This window comes from Ranitomeya variabilis, chromosome 4 (genome assembly GCF_051348905.1).
Source record: "Ranitomeya variabilis isolate aRanVar5 chromosome 4, aRanVar5.hap1, whole genome shotgun sequence".
In the NCBI taxonomy this organism is placed as follows: Eukaryota; Metazoa; Chordata; class Amphibia; order Anura; family Dendrobatidae; genus Ranitomeya; species Ranitomeya variabilis.
Window position 1 is genome coordinate 643,020,488 of NC_135235.1, and position 23,172 is coordinate 643,043,659.

Genomic DNA, 23,172 nt, shown 5'->3' on the forward strand with positions numbered 1-23,172 from the left:
TCCAAAGAGGAGAGCCACGAATTGGTAGTGGTCCTGGCCTATTGCGAACCTGAGAAACCTCTGATGGGCAGGTGCAATGGGTATATGCAGGTATGCGTCTTGTATGTCTATGGAGGCGAGATATTCTCCCTTCTCCATGGACGCAATGATGGACCGAAGGGACTCCATGCGGAAATGACGGACCCGTACATATTTGTTGAGCTGTTTTAGGTCTAGTATGGGCCGTACGCTGCCTCCTTTCTTGGGAACTACGAACAGATTGGAGTAGAACCCTCGGAAGCGGTCGGTCGTGGGTACCGGTACTATGACTCCTGATTGACAAAGCGAGGAGACCGCTTGGTGGTAGGCTCGAGCCTTGGCTGGCGGTTTTGGGGGGACAGAGAGGAAGAACCGGTCCGGTGGGTTGGAGGTGAAGTCTATTTTGTATCCGGAAGACACTAGTTCCGTGACCCACCTGTCTTCTGTAGTAGGCAGCCAGACTTGATGAAAGAGCAAAAGTCGGCCGCCTACTGGTGTGGTGTCTTCCGGAGTCTGTGAGTCATGAGGAGGAGAAGGTCTGAGATTTTCCTCCTCTGGGCTTAGACTGGCCTGCTTTTGACTGCCAGGTCTTGTCCGACCTTTGCGTCGATCGTGAGTTGTCCCTGCATGGGGAACGGTTACGATTTTGTACTGGACGTGAGACGGACCAGCCGGAGGAATTCCGAAAGGATCGGAATCGAGTTTGGTTACGCTTCTTGTAAGTGCGTTTAGGTTTCAGTTGGGGAAGAGAAGTACTCTTACCCCCTGTGGCGTTGGATATCATAGTGTCCAACTGTTCACCGAAAAGTCTCCCACTGAGGTAGGGGAGGTGCGTGAGGGACTTCTTTGAGGCTGCGTCCGCTTTCCATTCCCGCAGCCAGAGGATACGCCGAATCGTGATGGCGTTTGATGCTATCCCCGCGACTCCCCTTGCTGAATCCAGAGCTGCATGGAGCATGTAATCTGCTACAACAGCAATTTGAACCGCTTGGTCCGACAGTTCAGGAGCGGATGCTTGGAAGGCTTGTAAATTGTTTGCCCAGGCCAAGATGGCCTTGGCAGCCCAAACTGAGGCGAACGCGGGAGCCAGGGATGCCCCTGCTGCCTCGAAAATTGAACGAGCCATGCGTTCTACCTGCCGGTCTGCTGCGTCCCTTAGGGTTGAGCTATCTGGCAGTGAAAGGAGGGTCTGTGCTGCTAGCCTGGAGACTGGGGAATCCACTTCAGGTGGATCTGTCCATTCCTTGGTGTCCTTCTGTGGGAAGGGGTACCTCGCCTCCAGATATTTGCGATTAGCGAATTTTTTCTCAGGCTGTGAGAGCTGTGTTTTAAGGATCGCCTTAATGTTGTGTATCCGCTTTTTGGGCTCCCCTGGTGGTTGCTGGTGGTACTGGTGACTTGTTTGCACTTTGCTGCTTCTGTTCACCTGCTTCCATCAGCGTTTGGGAGTTTCCTATTTAGCCTTGCTCTCCAGTCATTTCCTTGCCGGTCATCATTGTAACCAGAGCCTTCGGTTGCATGTTCCTGCTACTAGTCTTCTGATCAGCTTAGTGGACTTTGTCCTTTTGTTTTGTACCTTTTGTCCAGTTTGCAGTTTTTGTAATTCTCTGTAGCTGGAAGCTCTTGCGGGCTGAAATTGCCACTCCTGTGTCATGAGTTGACACAGGAGTCTTAAAGTAATTTCAGGATGGTTTTTGAAAGGGTTTTTAGTTGACCGTGAAGTCCTCTTTTGTATCCTTCTGCTATCTAGTAAGTGGACCTCTCTTTGCTAAATCTACTTTCATACTGTGTATGTCTTTTCCTCTTAATTCACCGTTATTACATGGGGGGGGCTGCTATCATCTTTTGGGGTATTTCCCTAGAGGTAAGCCAGGTCTGTTTCTTCCTCTACCAGGCGTAGTTAGTCCTCCGGCTGGCGCGTGGCATATAGGAAGCTGTAGGTATGCTCCCTGGCTACTATTAGTTGTGTGGTAGATTTAGCTCACGGTCAACTCGAGTTTCCATCACCCGAGAGCTCGTTCGTTATTTATATGTTTCTTACGTTCCCTTGCCATTGGGAACCATGACAGTATGACCGGCCAGTGTTAAACTTATTGGCAGAAGAAAGGAGAGAAAAAAGAAGTCTGTAAATTTTTTTTTTTTTTTCTCTTTTCCCCCTATGCTTGCTCCATAGTTGGATCAGTTGTATTTCAGCTCTAATTACAGCCTTTGCCTTTCTCTCCTTATAATCCTTGAATGGCTCTGAGCTCACCTGTTTAAAGATGGATCCTCAGAGTTTGGCTGCAGGTTTAAATAATCTTGCTACGAAGGTTCAAAATTTACAAGATTTTGTTATACATGCTCCTATTTCTGAACCTAAAATCCCTACACCAGAGGTGTTTTCCGGAGATAGATCTCGGTTTTTGAATTTCAAATATAATTGTAAATTATTCCTTTCTCTCAGACCTCACTCCTCAGGAGATCCTGTCCAGCAGGTTAAGATTGTAATCTCTTTGCTGCGAGGTGACCCTCAAAATTGGGCATTTTCATTGGCACCAGGGGATCCTGCGTTGCTCAATGTGGATGCGTTTTTCCTGGCTTTAGGGTTGCTTTATGAGGAACCTAGTTTGGAGATTCAAGCTGAAAAAGCTTTGATAGCCCTATCTCAAGGGCAAGATGAAGCGGAGATATACTGCCAAAAATTTCGTAAATGGTCTGTGCTTACTCAGTGGAATGAGTGCGCCTTAGCGGCAAATTTCAGAGAGGGTCTTTCTGATGCCGTTAAAGATGTTATGGTCGGGTTCCCTGCGCCTACAGGTCTGAATGAGTCCATGACAATGGCAATTCAGATTGATCGGCGTTTGCGGGAGCGCAAACCCGTGCACCATTTGGCGGTATCTTCTGAAGAGACGCCAGAGAAAATGCAATGTGACAGAGTTATGTCCAGAAGCGAGCGGCAGAATTATAGGCGTAAAAATGGGTTATGCTTCTATTGTGGTGATTCTGCTCATGTTATATCGGCATGCTCTAAACGTACTAGGAAGGTTGACAAGTCCATTTCAATTGGCACTTTACAGTCCAATTTTATTTTGTCTGTAACCTTGATTTGTTCATTATCAGTTATTACTGTGGATGCCTATGTGGACTCTGGCGCCGCTCTGAGTCTTATGGACTGGTCCTTTGCCAGGCGCTGTGGGTTTGATTTAGAGCCTCTGGAAGTCCCTATACCTCTGAAGGGTATTGATTCTACACCTTTGGCTTGTAATAAACCACAGTTCTGGACGCAAGTGACTATGCGTATGACTCCAGACCATCAGGAGGTGATTCGCTTCCTTGTGTTATACAATTTACATGATGTTTTGGTGCTTGGATTACCATGGTTACAGTCTCATAACCCAGTCCTTGACTGGAAAGCTATGTCTGTGTTAAGCTGGGGATGTCGGGGGGCTCATGGGGACACTCCTATGGTGTCCATTTCGTCATCTATTCCATCTGAGATTCCGGCATTTTTGTCTGATTATCGTGATATTTTTGAAGAGCCTAAGATTGGTTCACTCCCTCCTCACAGGGATTGTGATTGCGCCATAGATCTGATTCCTGGCAGTAAATTTCCAAAGGGTCGTTTGTTTAACCTATCTGTACCTGAACATGCTGCTATGCGCGAGTATATTAAGGAGTCCCTGGAAAAGGGACATATTCGTCCTTCTTCATCACCTTTAGGAGCCGGTTTTTTCTTTGTCTCTAAAAAGGATGGCTCTCTGAGGCCTTGTATTGATTATCGACTCCTGAATAAAATTACAGTCAAATATCAGTATCCTTTGCCTTTGCTGACTGATTTGTTTGCTCGCATAAGGGGGGCTAAGTGGTTCTCTAAGATTGATCTTCGTGGGGCGTATAATTTGGTGCGAATTAAGCAGGGGGATGAGTGGAAAACCGCATTTAATACGCCTGAGGGCCATTTTGAGTATTTGGTAATGCCTTTCGGCCTTTCTAATGCTCCTTCGGTCTTTCAGTCCTTAACCCCTTCACCCCCGGAGCTTTTTCCGTTTTTCCGTTTTCGTTTTTCGCTCCCCTCCTTCCCAGAGCCATAACTTTTTTATTTTTCCGTCAATTTGGCCATGTGAGGGCTTATTTTTTGCGGGACGAGTTGTACTTTTGAACGACATCATTGGTTTTAGCATGTTGTGTACTAGAAAACGGGAAAAAAATTCCAAGTGCAGTGAAATTGCAAAAAAAGTGCAATCCCACACTTGTTTTTTGCTTGCCTATTTTGCTAGGTTCACTAAATGCTAAAACTGACCTGCCATTTTGATTCTCCAGGTCACTACGAGTTCATAGACACCTAACATGACTAGGTTATTTTTCACCTAAGTGGTGAAAAAAAATTCCAAACTTTGCAAAAAACAAAACAAAACAAAATTGCGCCATTTTCCGATACTCGTAGCGTCTCCATTTTTCGTGATCTGGGGTCAGGTGAGGGCTTATTTTTTGCGTGCCGAGCTGGCGTTTTTAATGATAGCATTTTGGTGCAGATACGTTCTTTTGATCGCCCGTTATTGCATTTTAATACAATGTCGTGGCGACCAAAAAAACGTAAATCTGGCGTTTCGAATTTTTTTCTCATTACGCCATTTAGCGATCAGGTTAATGCTTTTTTTTTATTGATAGATCGGGCGATTCTGAACGCGGCGATACCAAATATGTGTAGGTTGGGGTTTTTTTTAATTGATTTATTTTGATTGGGGCGAAAGGGGGGTGATTTAAACTTTTATATTTTTTTTATTTTTTTCACATTTTTAAAAACTTTTTTTTTTTACTTTTGCCATGCTTCTATAGCCTCCATGGGAGGCTAGAAGCAGGCACAGCCCGATCGGCTCTGCTATGCAGCAGTGATCATAAGATCGCTGCTACACAGCAGATTTGCAGGTGTGCTGTGAGCGCCGACCACAGGGGGGCGCTCACAGCCACCGGCAATCAGTAACCATAGAGGTCTCAAGGACCTCTATGGTTACAATGGAGGAGCATCGCCGACCCCCGATCATGTGACGGGGGTCGGCGATGCGCTCATATCCGGCCGCACGGCCGGATGCGGTAGTTAAATGCCGCTGTCTGCGTTTGACAGCGGCATTTAACTAGTTAATAGGTGCGCGCAGATCGCGATTCTGCTCGCGCCTATTGCGGGCACATGTCAGCTGTTCAAAACAGCTGACATGTCCCGGCTTTGATGTGCGCTCACCGCCGGAGCGCACATCAAAGCGGGGGTCCCGACATGTGATGTACTATACCGTCACATGTCGGGAAGGGGTTAATGCATGATATTTTCCGTGAATATTTGGATAAATTTTTGATTGTTTACTTGGATGATATTTTGATTTTTTCTGATGACTGGGAGTCTCATGTTCAGCAGGTCAGGAGGGTTTTTCAGGTTTTGCGGCAGAATTCTTTGTGTGTAAAGGGTTCAAAGTGTGTTTTTGGGGTTCAAAAAATTTCCTTTTTGGGGTACATTTTTTCCCCTTCTTCTATTGAGATGGACCCTGTCAAGATTCGGGCTATTTACGACTGGACGCAGCCTACTTCTCTGAAGAGTCTCCAGAAATTCTTGGGCTTTGCTAATTTTTATCGTCGATTTATAGCTGGTTTTTCTGGCGTTGCTAAACCTCTGACGGATTTGACTAAAAAGGGTGCTGATGTTGCCAATTGGTCCCCTGCTGCCGTGGAGGCCTTTCGGGAGCTTAAGCGCCGCTTTTTGTCTGCCCCTGTGTTGCGCCAGCCTGATGTTTCTCTTCCCTTTCAGGTTGAGGTCGATGCTTCCGAGATCGGAGCGGGGGAGGTTTTGTCGCAGAAAAGTTCCGACTGCTCGGTGATGAGACCTTGTGCGTTCTTTTCGTGAAAATTTTCGGCCGCCGAGCGAAACTATGATGTTGGTAATCGGGAGCTTTTGGCCATGAAGTGGGCATTTGAGGAGTGGCGTCATTGGCTTGAGGGTGCCAGATATCAGGTGGTAGTTTTGACTGATCACAAGAATTTAATTTATTTGGAGTCTGCCAGGCGCCTGAATCCTAGACAGGCACGTTGGTCGTTGTTCTTTTCCCGGTTTAATTTTGTGGTCTCGTACTTACCGGGTTCTAGGAATGTGAAGGCAGATGCTCTTTCTAGGAGTTTTGAGCCTGACTCTCCTGGGAATTCTGAAACTGCTGGTGTCCTTAAGGATGGAGTGGTTTTGTCTGCTGTCTCTCCAGATTTGCGACGTGCTTTGCAAGAATTTCAGGCGGATAGACCTGATCGTTGTCCGTCTGGTAGACTGTTTGTTCCTGACGAGTGGACCACTAGAGTCATCTCGGAAGTTCATTCTTCTACTCTGGCGGGTCATCCGGGAATTTTTGGCACCAGAGATTTGGTGGCTAGATCCTTCTGGTGGCCTTCCTTGTCTCGAGATGTGCGTGTTTTTGTGCAGTCTTGCGATGTGTGTGCTCGGGCCAAGCCTTGTTGTTCTAGGGCTAGTGGGTTGTTGTTGCCCTTGCCTATTCCGAAGAGGCCTTGGACGCACATCTCTATGGACTTTATCTCGGACCTCCCTGTTTCTCAGAAGATGTCTGTCATCTGGGTGGTGTGTGACCGTTTTTCTAAAATGGTTCATTTGGTGCCATTGCCTAAGTTGCCTTCCTCATCTGAGTTGGTCCCTCTGTTTTTTCAAAATGTGGTTCGCTTGCATGGTATTCCGGAAAACATCGTTTCTGACAGGGGTACCCAGTTCGTGTCTAGATTTTGGCGGGCAGTCTGTGCCAGGTTGGGCATTGATTTGTCTTTTTCGTCTGCATTCCATCTTCAGACCAATGGCCAGACGGAACGAACTAATCAAACTTTGGAGACTTATTTGAGGTGTTTTGTGTCTGCGGATCAGGATGATTGGGTTGCCTTTCTGCCGTTGGCGGAGTTTGCTCTTAATAATCGGGCTAGTTCTGCCACTTTGGTGTCTCCTTTCTTTTGCAATTCAGGGTTTCATCCGCGTTTTTCATCTGGTCAGGTTGAATCTTCGGATTGTCCTGGAGTGGATGCGGTAGTGGATCGGTTGCATCAGATTTGGGGACAAGTGGTGGATAATTTGGAATTGTCCCAGGAGAGGACTCAGCAGTTTGCTAACCGCCGTCGTCGTGTTGGCCCCCACCTTCGTGTTGGGGACTTGGTGTGGTTGTCTTCCCGTTTTGTCCCTATAAGGGTTTCTTCTCCTAAATTTAAGCCTCGGTTCATCGGTCCTTATAGGATTTTGGAGATTCTTAACCCTGTTTCCTTTCGTTTGGACCTCCTGGCATCTTTCGCTATCCATAATGTGTTCCATCGGTCGTTGTTGCGGAGATATGAGGTACCGGTGGTTCCTTCTACTGAACCTCCTGCTCCTGTGCTGGTGGAGGGTGAATTGGAGTACGTGGTAGAAAAGATCTTGGACTCCCGTATTTCCAGACGGAGACTTCAATATCTGGTTAAATGGAAGGGCTATGGTCAGGAAGATAATTCTTGGGTAACTGCCTCTGATGTTCATGCCTCGGATTTGGTTCGTGCCTTTCATAGGGCTCATCCAGATCGCCCTGGCGGTTGTTGTGAGGGTTCGGTGCCCCCTCCTTAAGGGGAGGGTACTGTTGTGTATCCGCTTTTTGGGCTCCCCTGGTGGTTGCTGGTGGTACTGGTGACTTGTTTGCACTTTGCTGCTTCTGTTCACCTGCTTCCATCAGCGTTTGGGAGTTTCCTATTTAGCCTTGCTCTCCAGTCATTTCCTTGCCGGTCATCATTGTAACCAGAGCCTTCGGTTGCATGTTCCTGCTACTAGTCTGCTGATCAGCTTAGTGGACTTTGTCCTTTTGTTTTGTACCTTTTGTCCAGTTTGCAGTTTTTGTAATTCTCTGTAGCTGGAAGCTCTTACGGGCTGAAATTGCCACTCCTGTGTCATGAGTTGACACAGGAGTCTTAAAGTAATTTCAGGATGGTTTTTGAAAGGGTTTTCAGTTGACCGTGAAGTCCTCTTTTGTATCCTTCTGCTATCTAGTAAGTGGACCTCTCTTTGCTAAATCTACTTTCATACTGTGTATGTCTTTTCCTCTTAATTCACCGTTATTACATGGGGGGGGCTGCTATCATCTTTTGGGGTATTTCCCTAGAGGTAAGCCAGGTCTGTTTCTTCCTCTACCAGGCGTAGTTAGTCCTCCAGCTGGCGCGTGGCATATAGGAAGCCGTAGGTATGCTCCCTGGCTACTATTAGTTGTGTGGTAGATTTAGCTCACGGTCAACTCGAGTTTCCATCACCCGAGAGCTCGTTCGTTATTTATATGTTTCTTACGTTCCCTTGCCATTGGGAACCATGACACCTTAAACTCTGGGTGGTTAGAGAAAACCTTAGGCGGCTTCAGAGGTCCTTCAAAGGAAATCTGATGTTCTGGGGCCTCTGGTGGCGGATCAGAAATGTCCAGCACCCGATGGATGGACGATATTATGTCCTCAACTAGCGCTGTATTGCTAGGAGGGATTGGGATCAGGGACCCCTCCGTTTCTCTGTCTGAGTCAGAGTCGCAGATGCCTTCCAAATCCTGTGTATCACTGAGGCGTCCCCTGCTGGGTGAGCTGGGGAGGAGGCCTTCTCTGGTTGGGGATTGCGGAGATCTGCATTGTCTGTCCCTGGAATGGGACGGTCTAGATGACCTGGAGCAACGGTGTCTCTCCCTAGAAGGGGATGACCGTGTGCTATGGGATGACGCAGATGGACTTGATCTATGGATCCGCTTGCGTCGTGACCTAGACGTGGATGTGCCAGGGTCATCTTGTTCCTGAGTCAAGCTCTCCCGTTGTTGAGTAACGGTCATAGCCGGGGCATGACCCTGCAGAGCTTGAAGCAATGTGGAAGTTAGGTTATCTATAGACTGCGTCATAGATTGCGATAACTGAGTAGCCCATTCCGGCGTGGCATTAGACACCGAGGCATTGGCAGGGGCTTCTTGAGGCTGTGACACAGTAGTTTGTATACAGTTCTGACAATGCGGGTACGTGCTACTACTGGGGAGAGCGGTCCCGCAGGCTGTGCAGAATGCATAATAGCAGTTCTGCCTGGTTCTCTTAGACCTTGAGCCCGGCATAGTGCACAGAGTGCAGAAGTGCTGCCAGCAGATGGACCTTACAGGGGTAGAGAACCTACAGGGGAGCCTTATAGGTAATATGGATTCACAGCTGAGTAAAGATAACCCAGCTGTGATCTTACCCCACCAGTGTACCCCTAGGTCCAGCGCCGAAAATCCACAGTCCTGTGCCCCCCGGAGACTGGCTGCCTGGTCCTGGTCCTGCAGACCGGGAGATGCAGGGTTAATCTGCAGCCGAAAATGGCTGCAGAGAGAGGAGAGAGGAGGAGAAGGGGGCGGAGAGCTGGAAAAAGGCGGCAAGGCTATAAAAAACCCGCCCTTTCTGTCTCGATCCGCCCCTTTATGACACGGTAGTGTCATATTTGTCATCCGGGGGGCGGGCCGGGGGGCGGAGAGGAGGCTGCTGCTTCAGCTAGGCCGAAGCCGGGGCCTAAATTAGATGCCTGAGGCCCAGAAGGGCTCCAGGCTGGCGCGAAAGTCCGGGAGGGGGTCGGATCTGAACCGGACCCCTCCGGATTTGAAGGCAGCATGGCGGTGGGGCTATAAGCGGAAGGGGGAGCCCGACTGGGGTCCCCCTGAGGCAGTATAGAGCTGGTGCTGCCGCAGAGACAGGGACGCAGGGAGCCCTGTGTCTGTATGTGCCATGCCTGCCTGCACTCCCCCGGCCCCAACAGGAGCCCGCAGCTGGGCTGGGGTCCCTGGATGCAGGCGCAGTGTGCTGGCCCATTGCTGGGAGCTGTAGGATGCTGCCTGTACAGGCCTTACCTGAGGTGTCTCAACCTAATACCCCCAGAGGGGGATAGGGAGGGTGCTTTTGTCACACCTTCAGGGGCCTTTATCCTCGCCTCGACCTCAACCCAGAAACCAAAAGGAATTGGGGAAGGAGGGGGGTCTCGACTTCGAACCAACACCCGAGAGGTTGGGGAAGGAGCAGCATGGGGAATAGCCATCTCAACTTCAACTGGGCACCCCATAATAGGGGGCCGAGGAAGGAGCCATGTCGGGGGTCTCACAGGAGACCCTCTTTTCTTCATCTGTAATCCCGTCGGAAAACGGGAAACGGAGTAAAACGGAGTAAAAATCTTTAGGTGTGCCTCCTTTGCGACACTAAGCAAAAACTGGAGAAGGCTGATGCCGTCCAGGGGTGTATACCGCACAGGAGGAGCCACAGTTAATCTTTTTCAGATTATACATAGTGTCGCCTCCTAGTGGACAGCAGCATAACACCCATGGTCCTGTGTCCCCCAATGAGGCGACAGAGTAATAATGTTCTCATCATGACCATCTATGCCTCTTTTAATGCATCCCATTATTTTACTTGCCTTGGCAGAATCTGCCTGACACTGGTCACTAAAATTGAATTTGTTGTCCACCCAAAAACACAAGTCTTTTTCAGTGACAGTGTTACCATGTAGTACATTGTATTTCCTTTGCTCAAGTGCGTGACCTTTCATTTATCTACATTAAACTTCAATTGCCACTTCTCAGCCCAAGTCTCATGGCTTACATAAATGCTTCTGTATTATTAAATTATCCCCCTCTTTGTAGATTACCCTGCAGAATTTACTATCATCTGCAAATACTGTAATTTTATTTTGTATGCCCAGTACAATGTCATAAATAAATATGCTAAAAAGAAGAAGGCTCAATACTGACCCCTATGGTACCCCACTGTTAACTCTGACCCAATCCTGAGTCTTCCATTAATGATCAGCATTATACTGACATCTCTAGCAAGTATAAAACATATACTGAATGTTCACTTCATTAAAGACACATTGCCGCCTTTGAACTTCATATATACAGCAATTCATCGCAATAAACATTAAAATAGTTATGCAGGAATATTGGCCGATGCCGACAGGATAGTGTTTTATTCAGTTCTGTTTGCATGATTGTGCACCACTTGTACCTCAGTGACTGTTCACATCCTGATATGTGGGTTTTGTACATTAAAAAGGTCCACCTTCATTAGATGTGTTTTTATCAATTACAATATACTCAGGCCATTTGAAGCCAGCGCATGTAAATACCCCACATAGCTGCCAGTGTTTGAAATACTGGCAGTGATGACCATGCCATTAGTGTTCCTCTTAGCATTCTGTTAAGGATTCGCACTGAAAACAGAGCACTTAATTTTTTTCTGCACTCAGTCATCACAGTCCTAATTTCCATACAGCTAAAGATTACATTGGGAGAGAGCCAGTGTCTCTATTTAACCAGCCATTCAGTGGATAGAACAAGACTAAGCACAAAACCTTCACAGCCATCTACAAATTGTAGGGGATATATCGTGATACCTTCTCTCCATCTACCTGATGATCCTGAGGAACTTTGGGGTTTTCTTGTTTACAATTGTGTAGAAGAAGAGGACAGGGACATCTCTCTGGTGTTGTCCTCTCACTGGATAGAACTGGAGGAAACACATACAGGGACTGAATTCATTCTTTTCATACAGATAATTATAGGTCGTGTGTATTTAGTCCTGTCTATTACCTGGTGATATGAGGGGCTGGGGAACCTCCATCATGATGTCCTTGTACAGATCTTTGTGTCCTTCTAAATACTCCCACTCCTCCATGGAGAAATAGACGGCGACATCCTGACACCTTATAGGAACCTGACACATACAATGATACCGTCATCCCCCGATCCCTCCATAGTGTTACTGTATAATGTCCCAGCATTACCAGCAGTGTCACCTCTCCAGTCAGCAGCTCAATCATCTTGTAGGTGAGTTCTAGGATCTTCTGGCCATTGATGTCCTCATGTATCAGGGGGTGAGGTGGAGGCCCAGTGATTGGGCTCAGGGGTCTTCCCCATCCCTCAGACACAGGGGCCTGACAGCGCTCACTAGAGGTCTTCTTCACTACTGTGTAATCCTGATTATGGAGAGACACATTAATAAATCTCACTACAGACATTCCCAGAGTCCTCACCTCTCCAGTTCTGTCCATCTGTTATTCCCATAGATAAGAATGATGTAATGTGACGTCATCAGAATCTCTCACCTCTCCAGTAAGCCGGAAGAGGATCTCTAGGGTGAGGTGTAATATCCTCTCCGCCATCTTGTCGCTGTCCCTCTCCATCCTTGTAGGGTCACTCAGGAGAATTCTCTTATATAGAAGATCTCCACTGAGAGGATCCGATATTGTAGGGACCTGAATGGGGAGAAGATGACGATGTAACATCATAAAGATCCCATGTAAGAAACCTCCGGAGCTGTTACCGGCGTCACATGATCACTACATCCAGTCATGGCCCCGTCCTGCCCCCGGTATAACACACAGTCCCATTATAGTCACATACAGAGATTTATCACAGAATACATACAATCCAGCCCCCAAAACATAGAAAAAAATGTAAAGGAAAATCTAAGATTTCTGAACCTGTATTAAATATTTCATAAAAACAAAACGTTCTCAAAAAGTTCTAGAAAGAACCTGTCACCGGGCCAGTGGTGGCCTTTTTTTAGCTCTTATTTTATTCCCGCTGCTTCCCCGAGTTTTTCTTTTCAGCTTTTTTAAATTCTGCCATATGGTTCCTGGAATATGATCTTTTGTATTTAGTGCTAAATTTATTTTGTCTTTGTCTTATTTTGGCTGAAAGAAAAAAATGCAACAGCCTAAAGACAGATTCCAAGAAAATCTTGTGAGCCACTCTCCCTTGATAAAGACCCTAAAAATGAGTGCTAAATACAAATCGTCCCTGTAATCGGCACTGTAAGGCAGAATTTAAGAAAACAAAATAAGAGCAAAAACTGGCCATTTTCGACCTGGTGACAATTCCTCCTTAAAGTATAAAGAGCATCCACAGAGATCGGGACAAAATTAGGAACCTCAGTAACTGCCAATGATAGAATATTACCTTTTTTCAGACATCTGCCATAAATGTACTGTGCAGTGGGCAAAGAGTCCCGCAAAACACTGTACATATAGAAAGCCGCAGGGAGAGGCAACCACGCTTAATCGCCATGTGACTGAGTAAAAGTTGACACTGTTCCCGACTGTCTCTACTTATCGTTCATGTAAATTTGTGTTCCCTGGAATCGTGATTGCTGTGATTAGCTAGTCATTTCTGACAAGCAAATTATAGCTTTTTTTTTGCCCTGAAATGCCAAAAAAACTATGTCTGAAGCAGTCAGTTCAAAAGAGCTACCATGGACAAACGTAGAACTGAGCACTGGGTCCAGCTGATCTTAGAGGAACCGTAACCTTTAGCCTTTAAACCCTATAAAGGGGTCTGGACATATAATGGGGCCACTTGGGTTGCACCCCCAGAGTAGCTGCTGACAAATGAAATAAGCCTAAAACAATGAGGATCAAACTAGCTGGGTCAATAACAAGAACAATCGAATAGGGATAAAATTAAGAGACAAGACAGTAGTCAGAGGAATATTTAAGGTCAGATGCCAATAGATACCAGATGCTGGGAGATTAAAAAACGTGTGATCTGCAACAGTGTCAACATTTTGTTGAAGGACTTTTACTGTCTATCAGTTACTGATTTCTACATTTGCATCAAACGACCGATGAGTGCTGATCACAGACTCACATCACTGATCGGCATCTGTGCTCAAGTTTTGGTGGCGTTATTTTTTGGAATAATGTATAAGAAAGAAAATATAAAATATATACAATGTTAGTAAAAATTATAATAGTTTTTCCTTGATCACAAAATTCATGGAATATTCTTCATTATATGGCACTTGAAAAAGTTCAAAATTGCTCAGGTCACCCAATTTTCACATTCTAATATGGATGCACAGAAAACTATTCACTGGTCTAATTTCCATAAAGGGATGCACCGCTCATAAAGAGATAGGGGTCTGTAATAAACTATCAGTTCAGTGTGTAATACTGGTGGATAAAACAAAACTGAACACATCATAATGGAGATTTCATGACACTTTTTCACCAGCTACCTGTTGATCCTGAGGACCATTGGGATCTTCTTGTTTACAGTCCTGTGGAAGAAGAGGACGGGGACATCTCTCTGGTGTTGTCCTCTCACTGGATAGAACTGGAGGAAACACATACAGGGACTGAATTCATTCTTTACATACAGATAATTATAGGCCGTGTGTATTTAGTCCTGTCTATTACCTGGTGATGTGAGGGGCTGGGGAACCTCCATCATGACGTCCTTGTACAGATCTTTGTGTCCTTCTAAATACTCCCACTCCTCCATGGAGAAATAGACGGTGACATCCTGACACCTTATAGGAACCTGACACATACAATGAAACCGTTATCCCCCCGATCCCTCCATAGCGTTACTGTATAATGTCCCAGCATTCCCAGCAGTGTCACCTCCCAAGTCAGCAGCTCAATAATCTTGTAGGCGAGTTCTAGGAGCTTCTGGTCATTGATGTCCTCATGTATCAGGGGGTGAGGTGGAGGCCCCGTGATTGGGCTCAGGGGTCTTCCCCATCCCTCAGACACAGGGGCCTGACAGCGCTCACTAGAGGTCTTCTTCACTACTGTGTAATCCTGGTTATGGAGAGACACATTAATAAACCTCACTACAGACATTCCCAGAGTCCTCACCTCTCCAGTTCTGTCCATCTGTTATTCCCATAGATAAGAATGATGTAATGTGACGTCATCAGAATCTCTCACCTCTCCAGTAAGCCGGAAGAGGATCTCTAGGGTGAGATGTAATATCCTCTCCACCATCTTGTCCCTGTCCATCCTTGATGGGTCAATCGGGAAAATTCTTTTATATCTGAATGGGGAGCAAATAGAAAATCATAAAGATCCCTTGTAAAAAACATCCAGTAAGGAACCAGTGAGCGAAGTTAGTAGTGCTGCAAAGTACTGCAGTGTACAGGCGCCGGGAAAGATCAGAGAGGCCCAGCGCCTGCGCACTGCAGTACTTTGCTCTGCCCTTAACAGGGCAGACAAAGTACGCCTGCGCCGGAGCCGCAGCGTGAATACAAGAAGAGGACGTTATTGTAAGAAGATGGGAGGCCCCGGACCGGGATGCCCATCGGACCAGAACCGGACCGGGACCGCCCTGGGTGAGTATAATCTAACCTTTTTTTCTCATCTTTCAGGATACATAGGGGGTTTATCTACAGCATTACAGAATGCTGTAGATAAGCCCTTGAAGCTCACCTTCGATTTTGGGGGTGACAGGTTCCCTTTAAATCTGTGATTGTCTGATCGCTTATATTATATACTGTATTTCCACTGTATTGCAGTATATGGTGTAAATTGCTGTCTCAGTTGAAGCTCAGCATATGGCCGAGTAGGGGAACCAAGATGGCAATTACGGTGACCTTCAGATGGCTCCTGGTAGTCGTAGTGAGCTTATTGCCGGGAGGCAATAGGATAGGTAAAAACCTTAGTCCATGCCCTCATCATCTCCCGCCTTTACTACTGCAACCTCCTGTTTTGTGGCCTCCCTGCTAACACTTTCGCGCCCCTCCAATCTATTCTAAACTCTGCTGCCTGACTAATCCACCGGTCCCCCCGCTACTCCCCGGCATCTCCACTCTGTCAGTCCCTTCACTGGCTCCCCATTACCCAGAGACTCCAGTTCCAAACCCTAACCATGGCATACAAAGCCATCCACAACATGTCTCCTCCATATATCTGTGACCTCGTCTCCCGGTACTTACCTGCACACAACCTCCGATCCTCACAAGATCTCCTTCTCTACTCCCCTCTTATCTCCTCTTCTCATAATCGCATACAAGATTTCTCCCACGCATCCCCCCTACTCTGGAACGCTCTACCGCAACATATCAGACTTTCACCTACCATCCATCGAAACCTTCAACCTGAAGCCCTACCTCTCCCGACAAGCCTACAACCTGCAGTAACCATTGCTCCACCATACTGCTGAACGACCAGCTCTATCCTCACCTACTGTATCCTCACCCATCCCTTGTAGATTGTGAGCCCTCACGGGCAGGGTCCTCTCTCCTCCTGTACCAGTCGAGACTTTTATGGTTTAAGATTACTGTACTTGTTTTTATTATGTATACCCCTCCTCACATGTAAAGCGCCATGGAATAAATGGTGCTATAATAGTAAATAATAATAAAAATATGGCACTAGTTATGACATTAATGAAATGCCGTGGATGTTAGACACAAATGCCGCTGTATTTCATATCGACATTGACTCCTGAGCCCCCTCCACACAGGAGCTCCCAGCGCAGGACATATAGTTACATGTACTTGCTAAGCAGTTAAAGTCCACAATAATTATAATTAAAAAAAACTTATAAGTTCTGTCTTCTGAAATTATTATTATAGAGTTTCAAGTGCTTCTATTATAATGTACAGATCATAGTAGAAATATCACAGGAAATTTAAAAGTTCTGTCTCCTGGAATATGACCGGAGCACTGAAGGGGTTAATGTGACCTGCCCAGTAATGGGGAATCTCCAGCACCTACCTCCACCTGCAGAGCCGCACACCACATATATGGCTGTTCTGTGCGCACAGGACCTGTGATGAGGTCACAGGAGGGGAGGAGTCAGGGGTCACATGATCAGGGGCCTCAGTGTGTGCAGGACTGTGCTGTGCTGGTTGTCATGGTGCTGGATGAGGGGAAGTTTCTGTGTGGGGTCAGGAGGAATTTGCAGGGTGGATGTTGTAGAGATGTGTGTGTATGATGTGTACTGAGAGGAGCCGTGTGTGTACGAGGTGTACGGAGCAGAGCCGTGTGTGTACGAGGTGTACGGAGAGGAGCTGTGTGTGTACGAGGTGTACGGAGAGGAGCTGTGTGTGTACGAGGTGTACGGAGCAGAGCCGTGTGTGTACGAGGTGTACGGAGCAGAGCCATGTGTGTACGAGGTGTACGGAGAGGAGCTGTGTGTGTACGAGGTGTACGGAGCAGAGCCGTGTGTGTACGAGGTGTACGGAGAGGAGCTGTGTGTGTACGAGGTGTACGGAGCAGAGCCGCGTGTGTACGAGGTGTACGGAAAGGAGCCGTGTGTGTACGGAGAGGAGCTGTGTGTGTACGAGGTGTACGGAGCAGAGCCGCGTGTGTATGAGGTGTACGGAGTGGAGCCGCGTGTGTACGAGGTGTACGGAGTGGAGCCGCGTGTGTACGAGGTGTACGGAGAGGAGCTGTGTGTGTACGAGGTGTACGGAGAGGAGCTGTGTGTGTACGAGGTGTATGGAGCAGAGCCGTGTGTGTGTACGAGGTGTACGGAGAGGAGCCGTGTGTGTACGAGGTGTACGGAGCGGAGCCGTGTGTGTACGAGGTGTACGGAGCAGAGCCGTGTGTGTGTACGAGGTGTACGGAGAGGAGCCGTGTGTGTATGACATGTATGGCGAGGATACGGATGTGTACGATGTGTAGGGAGTGGAGCTGTGTGTAGGAGGTGTATGGAGCGAAGCTGTGTGTGTGTAAGACAAGTACGGAGCGGAGCCGTGTGTCTACAACGTGTACACTGCATAATGGCAGAAGGTGCCAACCCCTCGACTTTGGTTAGAGGGGTGGGTGGACTGCCAAAAGAAAGGGACTCAATTCCCACCTGGGAGCGTTCGAAGTCCCAGGGGATATCAGGAACAATACAATGGTCTGTTGGAGGTGTCACGCCCCGGGTCATATAGCTGCCTGGTATCCCGTGTCCTTAAAGCTGATGGACTGCAGCATAGGCCGACACTGCTCCTTCTTTGCCTACCCTTCCCCTAGCGAGGGGCCTAAGGAATGCGAAGAGACTGTAAATGGGAAATAAGTAACTGGACTTGAGGCAGTAAAGGCCACACTTCCACATCTGCTTGTTCATGGTAAGGCTGTGGGGATCAGGTGTATCCATGGGGACACTAAGAATTATTTTATGGCCCGAGTCAACATAATTACGGACTGTGGATTAACTTCCCATGAACAGGGAATAGTCAAAGACTTGTTGGACCTTGTCATTATTGGTCGTGACTTTACCTTGTTTTGGGACATGTGGGGGATAGCTGTGTCGCCTGGTAGCTCAGCCGACAACTAGGTTGCAAAGAAAGAAATTTTGTCACATATCACAGCCAACAAGCTTACATTTTCTGGGCTTGCTGGCAACAAGAATGAGGGAGCATCCTCTGAAGCCAATGTGCCTGAGCTAGAGGTGTCCAGGGAAAACTTTGGAATCCCCCATTTCAGGGACTTAACATTGAAAAAGGCGTTTGATAATGTAGGGACGCTTGAAAATCTGACTGTGTTGAATAGTGTTCCACAAGAGTCAGAGGCCAACACTCTATACCCAGTTTTTGCTATGAATGGAGATCTATTATATAGAGTGACCAAACAAATGACATGATTGAGGTAATAGATCAAATACTGGTGCCAGGGCCCTATAGGCGCTGGTGTTAGACATGGCTCATAAGTATGTGTTGGTTAGTCATCTGGGGGTAGAAAACACCTAGGAGTGGATCCTCCAGACGTTTTACAGTCCCAGGTGCTACAGAGAAATCCTGTACTATCAGTCCTGTCCCAAGTGCCAACTAACCTCTCCAGTGGCCTCGTTCCGCTGCCCATCATTGAGATACTGTTCAAGCATATGGCAATGGATGGGGCCAGCCCACTACGTTACCACCCTTAACCTCACGAAAGGGTATTGGCAAATTCTCCTGTCCCAAGATGCAAGAAGAAGATGGCTTTTTCAATGCCAAATGGATGTTTTCAGTATTGCAGGGTTGCAAGGGCTCCAGCTACAGTACCTTGCAGAGGGACATGGACAGAATCATAGCGCCTCACAAGAAGTACACAGCAGCCTACCTGGATGAAATTTTGTGATATTCAGCCAGAATTGGGGAAGTCATCTCAGCAAAGTCCAGCAATAGTTTATGTTATAAGGAAGGAAGGCTTTACCATCATCCCAAAGAAATGTGCCATGGGAATGGAGGAAGCCAAGTACAGTGCTGCTCACCATTATTGCCACCACTTCAATTTTTTCATAGACTGCACAATATCTTCAGAAATAAATGGTAATGTACCAACGTTATATCCTCAGGATTTTTTAGTTAGTGGCCCCAAGTAATGCAACAATAAAACATTGTTTTTCAACTTGCATGTTGCATTTTCAAAGAAGAAACAGAATAAGCAGCATGTGCAGCAATAAAGGCACCCCTAATTAATACTTAAATCCATATACACAAACAAGATGGAGTACACATCCATATTCATTAGAAAAGTGTAAATTTTATTAGACAGTACTTCACAAAAATGTGAAAATTAAAATAAAAAAACAGTAAGTACAAACTATTTCAGGAAGGGATACAAAAGTAGCACAGAATACACAATGTGAACCTCTGATGATACCATAGACAAAGAATAATAAAGTGCACAGTGCATACTGGGTAGGCATATACAGGGGCAGGGTAATCAGTATAAGGCCGGGGTCACACTAGACCGTAATACGGACGAGTGCTATGCGATAAAAAATTGCATAGCACTCGGCCCAATGTTAATCTATGGTGCAGCTCCCATCATCCGATATTTTCTCCACCGTATTCAGGATCTGAGTGAAATCGCAGCATGCTGCGATTGTCAGCGTATCTCGGCCGAGACTCGCCAATGCAAGTCTATGGGTGCGAGAAAAAATCGGATTACACACGGACCATGCGTGTGCATTGCGAGAAATACGCAGCGGTGTTAGAGAAAAGCCGGTAATTCAATTGCCGGCTTTTCATTTCTCCTTCACAAACCCGACAGGATATGAGACATGGTTTACATACAGTGAACCATCTCATATCCCCCTTTTTTTTGCATATTCCACACTACTAATGTTAGTAGTGTGTATGTGCAAAATGTGGGCGCTGTAGCGTGTAAAATAAAAGGTTAAATCGCGGAAAAAATTTGCGTGGACTCCCGCGCAATTTTCTCCGCCAGAGCGGTAAAGCCAGTGACTGACGGCAGATAATAGCCAGGAGAGGGTCCATGGTTATTGGCCCCCCCGTGACTAAAAACATCTGCCCCCAGCCACCCCAGAAAAGGCACATCTGGAAGATGAACCTATTCTGGCACTTGGCCACTCTCTTCCCACTCCCGTGTAGCGGTGGGATATGGGGTAATGAAGGGTTAATGCCACCTTGCTATTGTAAGGTGACATTAAGCCAGATTAATAATGGAGAGACTATGGATTTTCTACTGTAGCATGATACTATAATGTTTGATTCCCAACAAAGTACAAAGGGGTCTGGATGCCTTTCTTGATAAAAAAAAATTATTACAGGTTATGGGCAGTAAATTCTATGATGGGAGGTTTATGTTTATTCTGGTTTTTATTGAAAAGAACTTCAAAACAAACAAGTAACAAAGGATTCAGCAACATAAAAAGTATTGAGGACAAAAAGAAATCTCATTTACAACTGTATATCAAGACCTGTAACCAACAAGTCCAGAAATAGTTTAACTTTCAGGTCAAAAGTCATTTTCAATCAAGTCCAACAAAATCTGAAAAGAAAAAAAAAAAAATCCGTGGCGGATGTAGGTATCCCCTATCCAGGGAGACTGTATGACCTTTGGCGATACATATGAGGTATCTGCTGAAAGAGAGTGACCCAAACAAGAGGAGCTAGGTCACTCCAAGTAATAATGGCATAAACACGAAAGGAAAGAATGAGACTCATTTCCACTTGCAAGAGAAAAAACAGTCCGTAATCTGGACCGAAAAAACGGATTTAGCGTATGCGATTGTCATGCGAGTGTTATGCGATTTTTAATCGCACCATCCGTTTTACATCCGTATGCAATCCGTTTTTTTCTCTGCAACTATTTTTATACAGTCATTTACAGGACCATTTAGCAGTGTTCTATGCCACCGAATGGTAATGTATCCGTAAAAAACGGACGGAATACGGATGGTCAGTATTCCATGCGTTTTTTTTCTCGCACCCATTGACTTGCATTGGCGAGTCTCGTCCGAGACTCGCAGCATGCTGCGATTTTTTTCTCAGTCCGATTTCGGCTGAGAAAAAAATCGCAAATGAAAAGACACCTATTGACTAACATTGGTCCGAGTGCAATCCGATTTTTTATCGGATTGCACTCGTCCGTTTTCCTCGCAAGTGGAAATGAGCCCTAAGAGGAATAGGGGGGAGGAGAGAGGATGAATAAAGGGGGGAGGAACCATGGAGTCTGATGTAGAAGGGGCAACTTGCACCCCTATAATGACGTCGTCTAACCCGTATTGTTCAATCTATCTTCCTTATGGCTTAGAAAAGCCGGATTACTCACCGGTAATGGCTCTTTTAGTGAGTCCACGACAGCACCCCACTGGAGAGAGGGATCCGCCCCGCAGGAACAGGAAACCTATTGAGAAATAAAAGGGGGCGGTCCACCTCTCCTCCTCAGTTTTGATTTCAGAGTACCCGGAGGACCGCCAGTGTTAGGCAAATATCATTTATTTTATTCTTTAAACTTATTTGCTTATGATTAAAAGGATTTTACTCAAATAATATGTATTATATTAATCTAGGGAGGGATGTAAGAGGGTGCTGTCGTGGACTCACTAAAAGAGCATTACCGGTGAGTAATCCAGCTTTTTACTCTTCGCCACGACAGCACCCCACTGGAGATCTTTCAGAGACCATCACCTAGGGAGGGGACCACCGTGCTGAGGACAGTCCTGCCAAAGTCTAGGTCAGAAGTTGACGATAGGTCTAGCCTATAGTGGTTATAGAATGTAGAAGGATTTGACCAAGTTGCCGCCTTACATATAGTTTCAATCGGGACGTCTCCCCTCTCTGCCCAGGAGGATGCCATCGCTCTGGTAGAGTGTGCTGTTATGCCTTCCGGAGGGTTTTCTTTCCTCGCGGAATAAGCCAGTCTGATAGACTCTCTGATCCACCGGGATAAGGTGCTTTTTGTTACTCCATGACCCTTCTTGTGACCCTGGAAGGAAATAAACAGAGCCCTACTCTGTCGCCAGCTGCTGGTCTTTTCAATGTATTTTAACACTACTCTTTTAACGTCTAGAGTGTGATATTTCTGTTCTTCAGGAGTAGATGGATTACTGAAGAAAGTGGGCAAGATTATTTCTTGTAACCTATGGAATTTTTTTGCTACTTTGGGAAGGTAGGAATGGTCTGGTTTAAGAATTAACTTATCCTGAAAGGTTAACAAAAAAGGTGGATCTATAGAGAGTGCTTGGATGTCACTGATTCTCCTAGCTGAAGTCAGTGCTACCAAGAGGGCCGTTTTTAGTGATAGACATTTAATAGGTATTGAGTCTATTGGCTCGAATGGGGAGTCTGTTAGAGCTTGTAAAACCAAATTTAAATCCCAGGGTGGAATTCTAGGTATATTGATTTATTCTTTCGCAGGCCGTAATAAATCTGGATACCCATCTATCCCCCGCGATGTTATGGCCATAGAGGGCTCCTAGTGCTGAAACATGAACCTTTAAGGTGTTTACAGTTAGACCTAGTTCTCTCCCTTTTTGAAGAAATTCCAGGATAGAATGTATCGGAATCTCTGATGTGTTGGTAGATGTATGGAATTGAAAAAAAAATTTCCATATTCTCGTATAGATTTTTGTGGTGGAGGGTTTTCTACTATGGAGAAGCGTATCAATTAAACCCCCCGAGAATCCTCTCGATCTTAGCATCTGCCTCTCAAGTTCCAGGCTGTCAGGTGGAGATTGTCCACCTGAGGGTGGAAAAACGGACCCTGAGAGAAAAGGTTGGGCGTTGAGGGGAGGACCCAAGGATCTGAGACCGACATGGTCTGTAGCCATGAGAACCATGGTCTCTTGGGCCAGAATGGAGCTATCAGTACAATTCTCGCCCCTTCTTCTCTGATTTTGCGTATAACTTGAGGTAGCAATATGATCGGAGGAAACGCGTACGCCAGACTGAACTGCCAAGGGGCTTGGAGAGCGTCCAGAATGTCCGGACGATGCGCTGGAGATAGGGAAGCAAATCTCCGGACTTTTCTGTTTTTTCTTGTGGCGAAGAGATCTATCTGAGGACGGCCCCAAAGAGATATTATGTCCAGAAATATTTGCTGGTTTAGGCACCACTCTCCTTGTCTCAGGGTGTGTCGGCTTAAAAAGTCCGCCTGCTGATTGTTTGCTCCTCTTATGTGCAGCGCAGTAAGGGATGTTA

General features: G+C 46.4%; 2 protein-coding genes across 2 annotated transcripts in view; one reads left to right on the forward strand and one right to left on the reverse strand.

The window, feature by feature from the left end:
* Window positions 1-14,354, reverse strand: part of LOC143767039 (uncharacterized) — a 37,109-nt gene extending 22,755 nt beyond the window's left edge. Inside the window, exons 1-2 of the mRNA XM_077255060.1 lie at window positions 14,222-14,354; window positions 11,417-11,529 (exon numbers count right to left, since the gene is read on the reverse strand). Of these exons, the coding sequence (XP_077111175.1) occupies window positions 11,417-11,529; window positions 14,222-14,354 (246 nt within the window). The remainder of the gene's footprint in view (window positions 1-11,416; window positions 11,530-14,221) is intronic.
* Window positions 1-23,172, forward strand: part of LOC143767341 (uncharacterized) — an 855,449-nt gene that overhangs the window by 256,547 nt on the left and 575,730 nt on the right. The gene's annotated exons all lie outside the window — the stretch shown is intronic.